This window comes from Rattus norvegicus, chromosome 7 (genome assembly GCF_036323735.1).
Source record: "Rattus norvegicus strain BN/NHsdMcwi chromosome 7, GRCr8, whole genome shotgun sequence".
In the NCBI taxonomy this organism is placed as follows: Eukaryota; Metazoa; Chordata; class Mammalia; order Rodentia; family Muridae; genus Rattus; species Rattus norvegicus.
This window is the reverse complement of record NC_086025.1, coordinates 54,539,697-54,553,693: the sequence shown is the minus strand read 5'-3', so window position 1 is coordinate 54,553,693 and position 13,997 is coordinate 54,539,697. Positions and strand designations below refer to the sequence as shown.

The 13,997-nt window shown below is 48.5% G+C and overlaps 1 protein-coding gene across 7 annotated transcripts in view; it reads right to left on the bottom strand.

Annotated features, from left to right (window-relative positions):
- Nucleotides 1–4,808: 4,808 nt before the first annotated feature.
- Best3 (bestrophin 3) overlaps nt 4,809–13,997 on the bottom strand; it is a 76,948-nt gene continuing 67,759 nt past the window's right edge. For 6 of the 7 annotated variants that reach the window (XM_039079123.2, XM_063263486.1, XM_063263485.1 and 3 more), the window contains one exon: nt 4,809–12,823. In XM_039079123.2, the coding sequence (XP_038935051.1) occupies nt 11,905–12,823 (919 nt within the window). In that variant the 3' untranslated portion in view covers nt 4,809–11,904. The remainder of the gene's footprint in view (nt 12,824–13,997) is intronic. The other variant, NM_001191783.1, reaches the window with a different exon arrangement.

Sequence of the window (13,997 nt, the reverse complement as noted above, 5' to 3'; positions counted from 1 at the left end):
GCCATCTGATATCCCAGCCTGCAGTGGGTTTCCTGGGGGAAGGATGAGTTGCCTTGCAGTGGATGAATTTCACAAGGACACCATCGGGGGAATCATGTCATGCATGAAGTTCTTAACTTGGTACCAACACTGCCTGCTTACCTCAATGCTCTGAGGACAGTTCCAGTCAGTGGCCCACCCAGGTCAGTGGTGTCAGCAGCTCAGGGGTCAAGACCGTGATGTCCTGCAGGTGGGGAACTTGTAATTTGCCATGGATTTAAAAGAGAGGGCCAGGTGAGGCTGAGGGCCTGCAATGGGCCCAGACAGGGCCTCACCCCTGATCTTTGGTTAGGCTCCAGTTGACACCATTCCCTCCTATGTTGCTTATCCATTTAATTCAGTGTCAAGACAGTCAACAAAGAGAAAGAAAGGGGCTGAGGATTTAGCTCAGTGGTAGAGCACTTACCTAGGAAGCGCAAGGCCCTGGGTTCGGTCCCCAGCTCCGAAAAAAAGAACCAAAAAAAAAAAAACAAAAAGAGAAAGAAAAACCCAGCTCCACGTTCCTTTTCCATGCAGACGTTCCAGCCAGGCTGCATCATGTTGTGCTTCTAAAACCAAACAAAAAAGTAGCGAGGCTGTCTCTTCAAGGGCTTCTTGTGGTCCTTGAGCCAGGATGGGTTTGGTGTATATGACTGCCACTTCTTTTCCCACGAGTGTTATTATAGTGGCTGGAGAAAAGGTTCAGATGTTGAGAGCACATGTTGGAAGCACGTGTGGGAGATCGCCTTTCACAAGCTGTGAGATCAGATCCCAGCACCCAGATTTAGAATCCCCGGTTACTCAAGCTCCAGGGGATCTAGCGCCCTCTTCTGGCCTGACTGGGCACTGCACTCATATGCACATACCCACATACACATAATTTAAAAAAGAAAACAATAAATCTAAAAAGAAAACCACTTTATAGTAAAGCACCTGAGCCCACATATCCAGTGGACATTTCCTCACCTGCTCTCTCTGAGAGGAATGTTACTCCTTTCCTAGCATCTGTAACAGCTGAGTAACTGACCATTTACTTAAGAGGTCTCCATTTAGCACCCTCCCTGACCCATGCCTTTAGGACAGTCATGCTGATCCTTGACTACATTCCTATCTTCGCCTCATGCTCCCTCCAGACTAGACCCTCAGTGGTCCATTTGTGTCATGTTGCCTATGTAAAACCCTTGCAGCTCTTTTAGGTGGGGGATGGACTTGTGTGCACTCAGTGTGTGTGTGTGTGTGTGTGTGTGTGTGTGTGTGTGTGAGTGTGTGTTTTCACGATGTCTCTGGCAACACTGGACAGCCCTGGATCTGATCCTTAGGGTTCGTCTGTATGTTAATGCACGTTTTGAATGCATGCTTCATTGGGATGCTGTCTTAGGGTTTTACTGCTGTGAACAGACACCATGACCAAGTCTTATAAGGGTCACATTTAATTGGGGCTGTCTTTCAGGTTCAGAGGTTCAGTCCATTATCATCATGACAGGAGCATGGCAGCATCCAGGCAGGCATGATGCAGGAGGAACGTCATCTGAAGGCTGCTGCAGAGGACTGGCTTCCAGGCAGCTAAGCCCATGTCCACAGTGACGCACCTACTCCAACAAGGCCACGCCCACTCCAACAAGGCCACGCCCACTCCAACAAGGCCACGCCCACTCCAACAAGGCCACACCGTCTAATAGTGCCACTCCCTGGGGCAAGAATATACAAGCCATCACAGATGCATAGCCGAGTATGACATTCAAGCATTGCACGAACAGGTGGTATTGATCACTTTCACCTTAGGTAATGGAAGCTGGGACGCTAGAGAGAATTGCAAGGAGGCCAAATCTCAGGACCCCATGAGACAGCTGAAGAGATTACCAAGCACATGTGGGGATTTCTGTGTTCATTTAGGGCTCTTACCACTGGCTTTCTGAGTATCCCTTGGGTCTCATTCTGAGGACAGGGATTGGCCTTCCTGATAGCTCTACACTAAGCCAGTGTCCCTCAAGAAAGAGCCCTGCCTCTTCTGCTTGGTACTTGGTGACCTGCAGCCTCTCACCAGCCTCCAGCTCCCTGCTGCCTCTTTCAGAAACTGTCTCCTGAGAAGTGAATGAGTCAGAGCTTTTCCCTACCTTCTCTCCTAACATTTTACCAGCCTTGGCTCAGCTGTTTGTTTTTCCTTTGCGAACTGAGCTGTGTGTTTTCTTAGAAGTAGGGCTGACTTCAAAAGTCCCAGAGCATTTCATGCCCCCCCCCTTTGGCATTGTCTCCATTTTCAGTGCCAGGTGCTCTAGAGCTGACCTCAGAGCCTTGGGTGTCAATAGTACAATGGCTGCCCTGGTCCAAGGCAAGAGTCAGCCAGCCTGTCGGGTACCACAAGCAGCAGCGTGGCCCAGCTAGCTTGAGTGAGAAGGTTCAAGTTTCTCTAACCACAGTGACACAGCCGTGACACCCCGCTCCTGGGTTGTCTTTGATCTGGTGTCCCTGCAAGGCCTGCTGCCAATAGGCCTGGTCAGGAGTGATACGCACTGTCCTCGAGCCAGTGCTAAGACTGTAGATGTCACAGTGTCATAAAGCACCCTGGGAAAGGCAGGTCAGAGAGGGGAACATGTCTAAGTGGTGTCATGGGCTGCGAGGGACTCACAGTCACGAACAGAGATGATGATCTAAGACTGTTGGGCTTCGACGTGTGTGTGTGTGTGTGTGTGTGTGTGTGTGTGTGTGTGTGTACTTGTTAGCATGTGCACATGTGTCTGGAGGAAAGAGATTTTCTACATTGGGTGTCTTTTCTCAATCGCCGCCATCTTTATTTACTTACTATTTTATTTCTATGGGTGTTTTGCCTGCCTGTGTGTCTGTGTGTATGCAGTGCCTACGGAGGCCAAGAGAAGGTGACAGATCTCTCGGGACTGGTATTACAGACTAAATCCCCGTGTGGTTGCTGGGAATTGAACCTGGATCCTCCAGAAGAGCGACCAGTGTTCATATCCCATAAGCCAGACTCCATCCCTGCTTCCAACTTTCATTTTCTCTCACTGAACCTGAAGCTCATTGACTTGGCTAGGCTGGCCGGCCAGGGAACTCAGGCATTGCCTGGCTCTGTGTATGGGTTTGTGACCAAGGAGGCCAGAGGTACTGGATGCCCAAGGAGCTGAGTAAAAAGCAGCTGTGAGCCTCCTGATACGGGTGCTGGGAACCAAGTGGATCCTCTGTAAGAGCAGTACACGCTCTTACCCACTGAACCATACTCTGTAGCCTCACTCTTTTTTATGTGGGCACTGTACAAGCTTCTGTATTTTCTTCTTCCTTCTTCCTATGTATGCATGACTCCCAGCAACTGACGTCTGTATGAAGCTACTGGTATTTCAAATAATGGGGTTGCAAACTCAAAATAACAACTAGGGCCATGCCAGCAATAAAGAAGTGCTCTCCTGTGTGGGGAGAGCGATGGGGAGCGGTTGAGGCTGTGGTAAACTGGGGGATGCTGAACTCAGACGCATGCTGGGAGCCACCAGTTAACTCACTGCAGAACAGGGCTGTGTGTCTGTGGTTCAGATTCCTAGCAAACACTGTTTTGCTTAGTTAGGGGGGAAAAAAAGACAAAAGACAAAATCCAATCAAGAAACCACAACACAACAAGACAAATTCAGGGTGAGTAAGATTGCCTTCAATTCTTCTGTTACACTTTCCTTCGTAGGAACTTACACTTCTGGGGTCCCCTAGTAGAAAGCTGTGGTGGTTTGAATTGGTTTGGCCCCCATAGACTCATGTGTTTAAATGCTTGGCCCATGGGGAGTGGCACTATTAGGAGGTGTCGCCTCTTGGAGTGGGTGTGGCTTCGTTGGAGGAAGTGCGTCACTATGTAGGCGGGCTTAAGCTCTGCCTAGCGTGGAACCAGAGCCTCCTCCTGGCTGCCTGTGGATCAAGATGTAGAATAGAACTCCCAGCTCCTTCTCCAGCACCATGTCTGCCTAGACTCTGCCACATCTTCTGCCACGATGATAATGGACCAGAGCTTTGAAACTGCAAGCCAGCCCCAATGAAATGTTTTTCTTTTTTTTTTTTTTTTGGTTCTTTTTTTTCGGAGCTGGGGACCGAACCCAGGGTCTTGCGCTTCCTAGGTAAGCGCTCTACCACTGAGCTAAATCCCCAGCCCGAAATGTTTTTCTTTATAGGAGTTGTCTTGGTCATGGTGTCGCTTCACAGCAATGAAACCCTAACTAAGACAAAGGTCTTGGCTGCTGAATGTTGACCTTTTGCAATGGCTGGTCCCTAAAATCACCATGCAGGAGAAAACTGGTAGAGTGAAAACCACCAGTGTGACCCTCTTGGAGAGGCACCGTGTTGAGCACTGACAAAGTGTCTCCTTTCAGGGTTCCCCGTTTTGGATGCTGCTCAGCTATGAACTTTTCCACTGGGCAGCGGATGAAATGGATGACTTCTGCTCAGACGCCATATTATTTGAAAAGTTCTAGTCTACGTTAGATGTCAAAATCGCTCAGCATTTCGCATTTAAGGCTGATTGAATGGGGATTACACCTTCCATCCATTCACTCAGAAGCGGGGCAGAACTGAGAACTCCTTCCCTCCCTTCCTCCCTCCCTCTTCCTACCTTCCTCCCTCCCTCCCTCCCTCCCTCCCTCCCTCCCTCCCTCCCTTTCTCTTCCTTCCTTCTTTCCTCCCTCCCTCTTCTTTCCTCCTTCCTTCTTTCCTTCCTCTCTTCCTTTCTTCTTTGGAAATAGGTACAATGCTTACACATTTTCCCTTCCTTTGCCAGAGTGCCCTACTGAAGTTCACATGACTCACCACACATTTAATATTGTTTCTATTATTTCAAAGGATGGCAGTTAATCCTAAAACTTCATATCTGTGCAAGGAAGAGAGGATGGGAGATCACAGGCAGGGCCCAAAGGATTGCTTCGGCATCCAAACCAGCTTTGCCTAATGACAGAGTCCTTCACAGTAATCAAAAGCCGAGGCTGTTGCTGATGGAGGCTCCTGGGGAGAAGGGCTCCTGAGGACGGAACTGCAAAGAGCACTTGGTCACATGTGTATTTATGGAGAAACGGGCTGTCCATTTGGAGCATCCAATGTGGAGACAGTATCTTTGCCAAGGGCTTGGCGTGAGACTCAGCTGCTGTGATTCCTGACTGATGGTGATTCCTGATGTGGCTGCCCATTTGCTCTGTGACTTAGACATGCCTCTTCACCTCTGGACCGGAGCTTGCTCCTGTGTAAAGCAAACACAGACAGGGGCATGCCCACTTGGGAACTGAGTGGGATAACGAACGGCTACCATGTACCATAGCGTTGGGTGCACAGTCAGCAGACATCCAGTGAATGCCTCTTTCCCGGCTCCCAGAGCACATTTGAAGGTAAGTCAGTGGAGGAGGTCGAGTGGCTCCGGCGCGCTGTGCTGGTAGGTGCTCGCCCATTGCATTCTCAATCCTAGTTGTCCTTTTGGATGGACCCAAGAGTCATGCTTTTCAATCCCAGTTAAGACTTTAATTGCTATGCTAATTGTTAGAGAGTGTGTGAACTGATGAGCTTCTCCAGTCCTCCTCCGAGATGGACACATGGAAGACCAATGGAAACGAAGCATTTAGCATGCCCGACATATGCCAAGTACTGTATAGCCTTGTTATTCCGGTGACCTCTCTACTTGAACCTGCTTCTTTGGTGCTCATTGGATATCCCCTCCCTCGTGCGCAGGATCTCCAGAGATGTTGCCGAGACTCATTCCATTCAAGCATCCATGCCGTGTTATTTATGATTTTGTGTGTGCCCCCTCTGCACACACGCTACTTTTCTATGCATCATTGCAAGTGCATCGCTTGCTTCTGAGGGCAGTGCTGACCATTCTCTGTGGGACGGAGCACACCGGTGTCCTGGATACTCAGGTAGCTTGACTGAAACCACACAGCTAGGTGTGTGGCCACATTAGATTGAGACTTGAAGGCTCTGTGCTTTGGGTGTAGATCTAACTTGCTTTTATTTATCTTTCTTTTATTTTCATTCTCTGTCTGTCTGTCTGTCTGTCTTAATGGGTCAAGTGCTCTTTTGAGCATTCGACACACAACTTGAAAATGACAGGGAATGCAAGTTATGCCCCAATAGAAGGGGGCTGGCTATCCCCAAAACAGGGAAGCAGAAGTCCGAATCCCACCACACTCACGGGGAGGGCATTATCCCCCTTCTCTTCTTTCAGGGTGCAGTGGACACAGACCTCTGAACTGAGGCCAGCTGGAAAACATCAGACTGAAGGCGGATAAATGAATGTGCCATTCAGAAATTTGCCACGTTCTTTATACGAAAATAATCACAACTCCTTTTTAATTTGGGGAACAGAAGAGCTGAATCTTTGTTGAAAGTGTTTTCTCATCCTGAAAAGTTATTTCCCTTTGGGATTTGTAAGGTCCAAGGACCATGCGGATGGATATCAACTTTAGCACTAGTATCAAGGAAGGAAGAGACTGACAAGACAGTTAAGTCAGAGGCTTAATGCTGTGAATGACAGAAGGAACTCTTTCTAAACAACAGGGATGAGAATCCCAAGGGGAAGGGGGGACCCAAAGAACAGATCGCCATAGTGAGAAGAGAGCTTTGTGCTAAGTCCCTGGAACACAGTCACAGTCATGCTTGCCGGTCACACAGGACAATCTGAGGCTCCTAGCCTTTTCCTTGGATGCTCACAATGGCTAAGAGGGGCTGTGGAGCCTAGTGAGCAGTCCATTTTCTAGACGAGAATCTATGTTTGCAAGGACATGTATTTGTTCAATTTCCTGCCTGCCCTTTTCTTTCTCAACGTCTTGCTGTTGTTTGCTTGTTTTGGTTTAGATTTTAGAGGTAAGTAAGATCTTGCTATATAGCCCAGGCTAGACACATCACATAGACCTAGTTGACTTTGAACTTTCAATGCTCCTGCCTCAGCCTCTTGGGTGCTGGGGTTATAGGCATGTGCCGCCATGCATGGCTTCGTTCAAGTTTTTGAAGTTGTTCTGAGGTGATTCACTGATTCTTCTTCGTACAGATGGTAGGTTTTGTATCTCCCCATTGCAGTCATCCATGCTCTCTATCCTTTGGCTGGAGGAGGCTGAAAGTGAACGCCGGAGAAATGGAAGCAACGGACTGGGCGGATGGGACAATGAAGGAGAAAGAGCGGGTGGCTCTTAAAGACTTGGACAGGAGAGGAAAAGTCAATGGGTGTTTAACGGAGATTGAACCTCAGAGTCAGGGGAGTGCTGTCTCTCGGATCTGGAGGAAAACAAAGGCTTGGCCTCACTACCGCTCTGATATGCAGATTATGTCAAAACACAACTAGGCTAAGCCTGTTCTTGATTGGTCACAGCACGGGGACATTGGACTATTTGTCTATGAGGTAGAGCTTGGGAGAAAACAATCTAGACAGGTGAAAATCAGGCAGAGAGGATAAATCCTTTATTTTTGGAGCCCTGGCCATGCGGGATAAAGACTCATTTTAGGATGGAGACTTTCCTCGTTTGGGTTCATCGAGCACTTCACGATTCGGTTTTAAGTGTGAGGACCAAATGGGAGGCTGTATTGCCTGGCTTTGTGTGTCAGTTGGACACAAGCTAGAGTGATCAGGGAGGAAGGAGCTACAGTTGAGGAAATGCCTCCATGAGATCCAGCTGTAAGGCATTTTCACAATTATTGATCAATGTGGGAGGGTCCAGCCCACTGTGGGTGGTGTCATCCCTGGGCTGGGGCTCCTGGGTTCTATATGAAAGCAGGCTGAGCAAACCACAGGGAGCAAGTCAGTAAGCAGCACCCCTCCATGGCCTCTGCATCAGCTCCTGCCTCTGGGTTCCTGCCCTGTGTGAGTTCCTGTCCTAATTTCCCCCATTGATGGACTATGATCTAGAATTGTAAGCCCAATAACCCTTTCCTCCCCAGCTTGCTTTTTGATGGTGGTGTTTCATCGCAGCAATAGGAACCCTGACTAAGACAAGTTGGTACCAGTGTAGTGGGGTATCACTGTGACAGACCCCACTATCCTTTAGGGAAGCATGTGGAAGGACTTTGGAACTTTGTGCTGGAAAACCCATTGAGAGTTGAGAACTCAGTGGGGTGCTCTGTGGGAGCTTGGAAGATAAGAATGGTGAGAGCAGTGCAGAAGATGGAGGCCTGGGTTGTGACATTTCAGAGGGAAGATTAAAGACTCAATCCAGAATGTTTGCGGTTTTGATTTAAGATTCTGTGGTTTTGGTTAGCTGGGGCTGAAGAATCAGCTGTGATTAACAAGACCAGAACTACTGAAGGGAAACCTTTGCATAACTAGGACTATTAATGCTGGGTCAGCGGGAGCTAAGAAATTACCAGGGTTTAAAAAGAGACCAGCATCACTGAGGTGAAATCTTCCGGGAAGTGTTTCCTGAGAGCACAGAGAAGCTGTGTTCCAGAGGCAGCCAAGACAGCAACTCATGCTGGCAACCACACTTGGTGTGCGTAAGAGTCACCCGGGTGGTACTGGTTTTGCAGGGATGAAGGGGTCATGGGGAGCCACTGAGGGTTGGCACAGGGGGCGGTCGGGAGAGCCCATTGGAAGATGCAGCCTCAGTGGCAGTTGAGAGCCTGGGACTGAAAAGGTTATGCCGAGAAGCTGAGGCTTGGGACCAGGAAGAAAGCCTATGACAGGCTATTGGTGAACGTGTAGCCTGTGATCTCGGTGGTTTTGGAGATGCCGGTACCATGGGACAACCACCAAGAACAGCAGCAGCAGCGGATTGGAGCCAGTCGGAGCCTAGAAGATAAGCTCTGTGCTACGGAGGGCAGAGCTGGAGAAGTGACCAAGTCCTTGGAAGGAGTCGGGAGAGCATGAGTGGATCCCAGATATTGGTTGGTTGGAGTTTGATTTTGCTTTGCTCTGATTGTGACTGTGCCCTGATTTTTTTCCCCCTCTTGAAGCAAAGTATTTTACTGGAGCTTACAGTTAAGAGACTTTGGATTTAGGAGATTAGATATTTTAAAGGGACTGAAATTTTAATGTGTTTGAATTCGTAGAGACTGTGAGACTTTTAAAGTTATAGATCTTGGGGATGAATAAGAAAGGGAGAGTTGTGGCTTAAGAGTGAGTGTTTGTGTGTCAAGTTGACATGGGGTCAGTTGTCCTGGCTGGCTTTGTGTGTCAACACCAAGAGTCATCAGAAAGGAGGGAGCTACAGTTGAGGAAATGCCTCCATGAGATCCAGCTGTAAGGCATTAGTGATCAATGGGAGAGGGCCCAGCCCATGGTGGGTGGGGCCATCCTTGAAGAGTAGTCCTGGGTTCTACAAGAAAACAGGCTGAACAAGCCATGTGGAGCAAGCCAGTAGTAAGCAGCATCCCCTTCGTGGCCTCTGCATCAGCGCCTGCCTCCAGGTTCCAGCCTTGCTTGAGTTCTGGCCCTGACTTCCTCCATTGATGGACTATTGATTTGGAAGTGTGAGCTGAAGAAACCCTCTCCTCCCCAGCTTACTCTTTGGTCACGGTGTTTCAGCACAGCAATAGGAACTTTAACTAAAGCAGAGACAGTCTCACAATTTGAGGAAATATTGAGGAACTTAACGAATTCTCAGTGATAAAGCTGTGTAAGAGATACACAGGAATAGAGATAAATGAACACCTCCCATCTCTTCATAAAGCTACTCTTCTGCATGCAGCTGATAGCTTTGGATTTAAGAATGAAAACTGATTACCCTTCAAAGTAGAAAGTTACTTGTATCTAAACAATAGGTGGAACTAAAGAGAAGAAGATGAGGGGACTTATCATCCCCCTCCAGATGTGTACTCAAGGAAAGTGTCTGAGGGCGGTGGTGACTGGGAAAGGTTGGGGCTCTGGCCTTTTAGCAAAGTAATGGGGTTTGAGCCCCAAAGCCTGTCTGTAATGCTTTGGGGATTACAGTCCTTTCCTGGGAGCTAACGGTGAGGAGCAACGTAGAGAACCATCTGTACACAGCATTTCTTCTAACAGCCTATCATCTCAGTCCTTTAAGAAAAGCCGGTTAAGGGAGGGGTTGTTGCTTTTTGCCCCTTTCGAGGCCTGTTGCGATTTGGGGTCTTCTGGGAATGCGCCCCTTATAACGCAGCACATCAGGACTGTGTGACAGCAGAAGGAATAGGGATTCTTACCAGCTTTCTTCTATAATGACACATGAAAAAGACAGTGGCTAAGGCTCAAAGGCAGAAACTCTGCTCTCCTCTGTGGCTGAAGATTGTCCTGAGCAGGGAAGATCCAGAGAGGTCTCCAGGGCTGGAGAGGATTGGCACAAACCTGTGACTAGCTGCCTTGGGGCATCCTCTAGAAGATGGGGCAAAGTGCTAGCCGATTCAGGGCTTCACAGACAGCATGGTATAGTAAGGAAGTGTGGGCTCGTGAGCCAGATATGACTGGCTGTGTGAGTTCAGGAAAATGAGCTCTCTGATGCGTCTGTTGTCATCTTTAAAGTGGAGCTAATGGTACGTCGGTCTCCTCAGCCTCTTCAAGGATTCTGAGCTCATCTGTGGACTTTAGACGTGACTGCAAGGAGCACGGAGACACCCGATCAGTGTCACTGCTATTAGAGTTTCTTGTTTCCGAAGCCACCCTCTCAAGCTCCGTGACCTGTCAGGTGGAAAGGCTAAGCGCTCAGGAAGCAAAGCTTTTCAAAGCTGCGAGCTTGCAAAATATAACCTGCGGGCTTCTGAAAAGGTGGTTGGCAACTCTGTTTTCACTGTGCGGTTCTGGACCCTGTAATCTACGCAGCTCTGATGTCTTCTTATAAAACAACCCCATAGAAACAGTAAGTGGTTCCATGCTTTGATACAATTGGGATGGTTTTGCTTAGGACTGCGTTCAGCAGATCTAAACCATGTCGTCCTTCGGTGGTGTAGCACGCGGCTATGCTGTACTCCTATCCTCTTAGCTTCGTTCTTCTCCGGTTTCTTTTTTTTTTTTTTTTTTTTTTTTGGTTCTTTTTTTTTTCCCCGGAGCTGGGGACCGAACCCAGGGCCTTGCGCTTCCTAGGTAAGCGCTCTACCACTGAGCTAAATCCCCAGCTCCTTCTTCTCCGGTTTCTAAGGTGAAGGAACAGGAACGGAGTGTTTGCGATAGTGGCGGACACCGTCAGCGCACATACACACCATCAACCCACATACACCTCTTACAGCAGGGCTGGAAGCATGAAAGGCTGGGTGTGTCAGTCTCCCCTCCCAGTATCCCAGAGTTTGCACATGTGACAAGCAATGAGCAACCGAGTTGGAAAGAGAAAAATGTTGTAACCTGGAAAGGGGGACAGATTAGAGTCATGGGAGGAGCTAGACGAGGGAGGAGGGACGAGGAAAAATGGAGGAAGAAAGTAAAGAGGGAGAGAGAAAAATGAAGATCAGACAGTGAGATCGTTCTTGAAGAGAAAAGGAACTTTCTGGTGCTGAGGGAATTTAAGAGTTACAGAAACACCAGTTATAGAAGGTGGGTGTGAGATGGTCAGGAAGTCAGTGGAACAACTATAAGAAAAAGGCCTCTGGGCATGGTATGGCCTATTTCTTGTCTCTGTAGCTAAAGGAAAAAAAAAAAAAGAGCGGTACAGGAAGGAGCCGGAAAAGGAACAGGGCCCTTTGTTTCTGGGCTTTCTATGGGATTGGACTATGATCTGTTATGGCTCTCTCCAAAGCTAATCAGATGTAGGTGTATACATTTGTATGCTGTCCCTCATTTGGTTACAGTAATCCACTTTGGGCTGTATAATTTTCACGAAAGCCCCTTTGTGCTAGACGATGTGGATGCGTTTGAGCTTTGCAGCAACATAATGCCCTAAGGAGTTCGAAGTAGCCTGTATAGTAGGATCATTTCTCTAAATGCTGGCCAGTTCCTGGGGGCTGTTCCCCCTGGGTCAGTGCGCACAGCTTTATATAAAGTAGGAAGCTAGGCTAGAACCAGGTCCTGGGGCGCGGCGGTGTTCCCTTAAGGGGTTCTTCAGTGTGCTCGTTGTTAAACTCCAGGATGTCCGTTTCCTTATCCAAACTTTCCATTAAATACAGGATGTCGGGAGAGACGGCAGAGCCAGCCCCAGGATGGACTCCGTTGGTCTCTGAGGATGTTTCTGTGTCAAGTAAAAGAGCATTCTCTGGACTCACAGGATCCGGACCTAAGTTTCCTAGGGAGGTGTGCCTGGACTCCCGAAACACTGGTAGGCTCCACCTTTTGGGGAATATGTCATCATCTAGATCTTCCTCAAACTTGAACAAGTCTTTTTCAGTCCCGGCTGAAATAGTCTGGGGTTCGGGGTCCCCAGGAGGTGTCACCTTCCCCGAGGGGTCTTCCTGCTGCTCAGTCCCGCTCGCCTGCACCCCAGTGAACTCGAGGCTCAAGATGGAGGTAGTGGAGTCACGCTGATGGTTGTCTGATGCGAACGCCGCCTCCGGGGCTTCGGCTGCAGTGATTAGGACCTCGGGGACCTGGGGCATTTTGGTAGGGGAGGCCCTCACACTGGACTGCTGGCTCAGGCTCTGCAGAGTGCTGGTGCGGCTGGTCTCCCTGATGGTGGACAATTCTCCCATGCTGGAGTGAAGCTTAGGGCTGCCCTCCTGGGAGTGGGATTGCTTCCGGGTAGGTGAGCCTCGGTGGGGGTTCCTTGAGGGCACATTCAGCAGATCCCGAGCTGGGCTTGGGGGGAAGAACATGGAGCTGTCACTGGCCTGCCTGCCGAAACTCCTCCTCCTCTTGGGACTGCCGGGGTGCTCGTGGGTACTCAGGAAACGCTTGACCCTCCTCATCACCGAGTGCCGGTGGCCTTGCTTCTCATAGTTCCACAGCCAATCCTCCGCGGGAAAGTCGGACCCGGACAGCCTGAAGGAAGCACAGGACAGAAGACAGAGTAGCTGCAGGACTAAGGTGGGGAGGTTACAGAGTTAAGAGGTGAGTCATAGCAACTGCTACTTACACATCCAAAACGATAACTGAGGAAATGTAGAAGGCAAGAATATATGAGCACATGGTCCATTAAGAACCAAGGGATGACATCATTTTATATCTAGTCACCTCTGGGAAATTCCACTGAATAGACGTCTCCCCTTCTCTGGGAGCTACATTCCAAGGTCCCTGGTGGATTTCCAGATAGTGGTACCAGAGTGTGGATGGGAGCGCCTTTCCTATATTATCTAAACACGTACCACTCATGGCTATAACTTACTTATTAGAGTCTCGCTTATCCCAGGCTTGCCTCAAGCTTGCTATACTGCCTAGGAGGGTTTGAACGTCTAATCCTGCTACCTCCACTTCCCAAGTTTTGGGATTACAGACATGTGCTGCCATACGTGGCTATGTGGCTAAATAACTTACGTTAAAAAGATATTATAACTATGCATCTCTGTATGGTGCATGTGTATGAGTATGGGCACATGCATGTCATGGAGCGACAGTGGAGTGGCCTCCAATGAGGACAGCTTTTGGGAGTCAATTCTTTCCTTCCAGTGTGGGTTCCAGGGATCCAGCTCAGGACATCAGGCTTCTGTGGCAAGTTTATTTTTACCAGCACAGCCATCTGGTCTATCCTTCCATAACTTCTGCAGCATTGAGCGTGGCAGCAAAAGTATCATGGGTTCTTGGGTTCTCTTTCCATTCCTTTTTTTTTAAAGATTTATTTATTTATTTATTTATTTATTTATTTATTTATTTATAAGTACATTGTAGCTGTTTTCAGACACACCAGAAGAGGGCATCAGATCTCATTACAGATGGTTGTGAACTGGGATGTGGTTGCTGGGAATTGAACTCAGGTCCTCTGGAAGAGCAGTCAGTGCTCTTAACCGCTGAGCCATCTCTCCAGCCCTCTCTTCACATTCTTAATGATATCATGGGCTGATGCATTCTTGTCCATATTAATAAATGGCATTTTTTCATTAATCAAGAATGTTCACTTTTCACGAGCAAGGGACACATCTCACAACCTCTCTTAGACAGAGCCCAAAACTATCAGTGTTGTTACTCTTGTGGGCTATTGTTAAGCAGAAAAATAAATTAA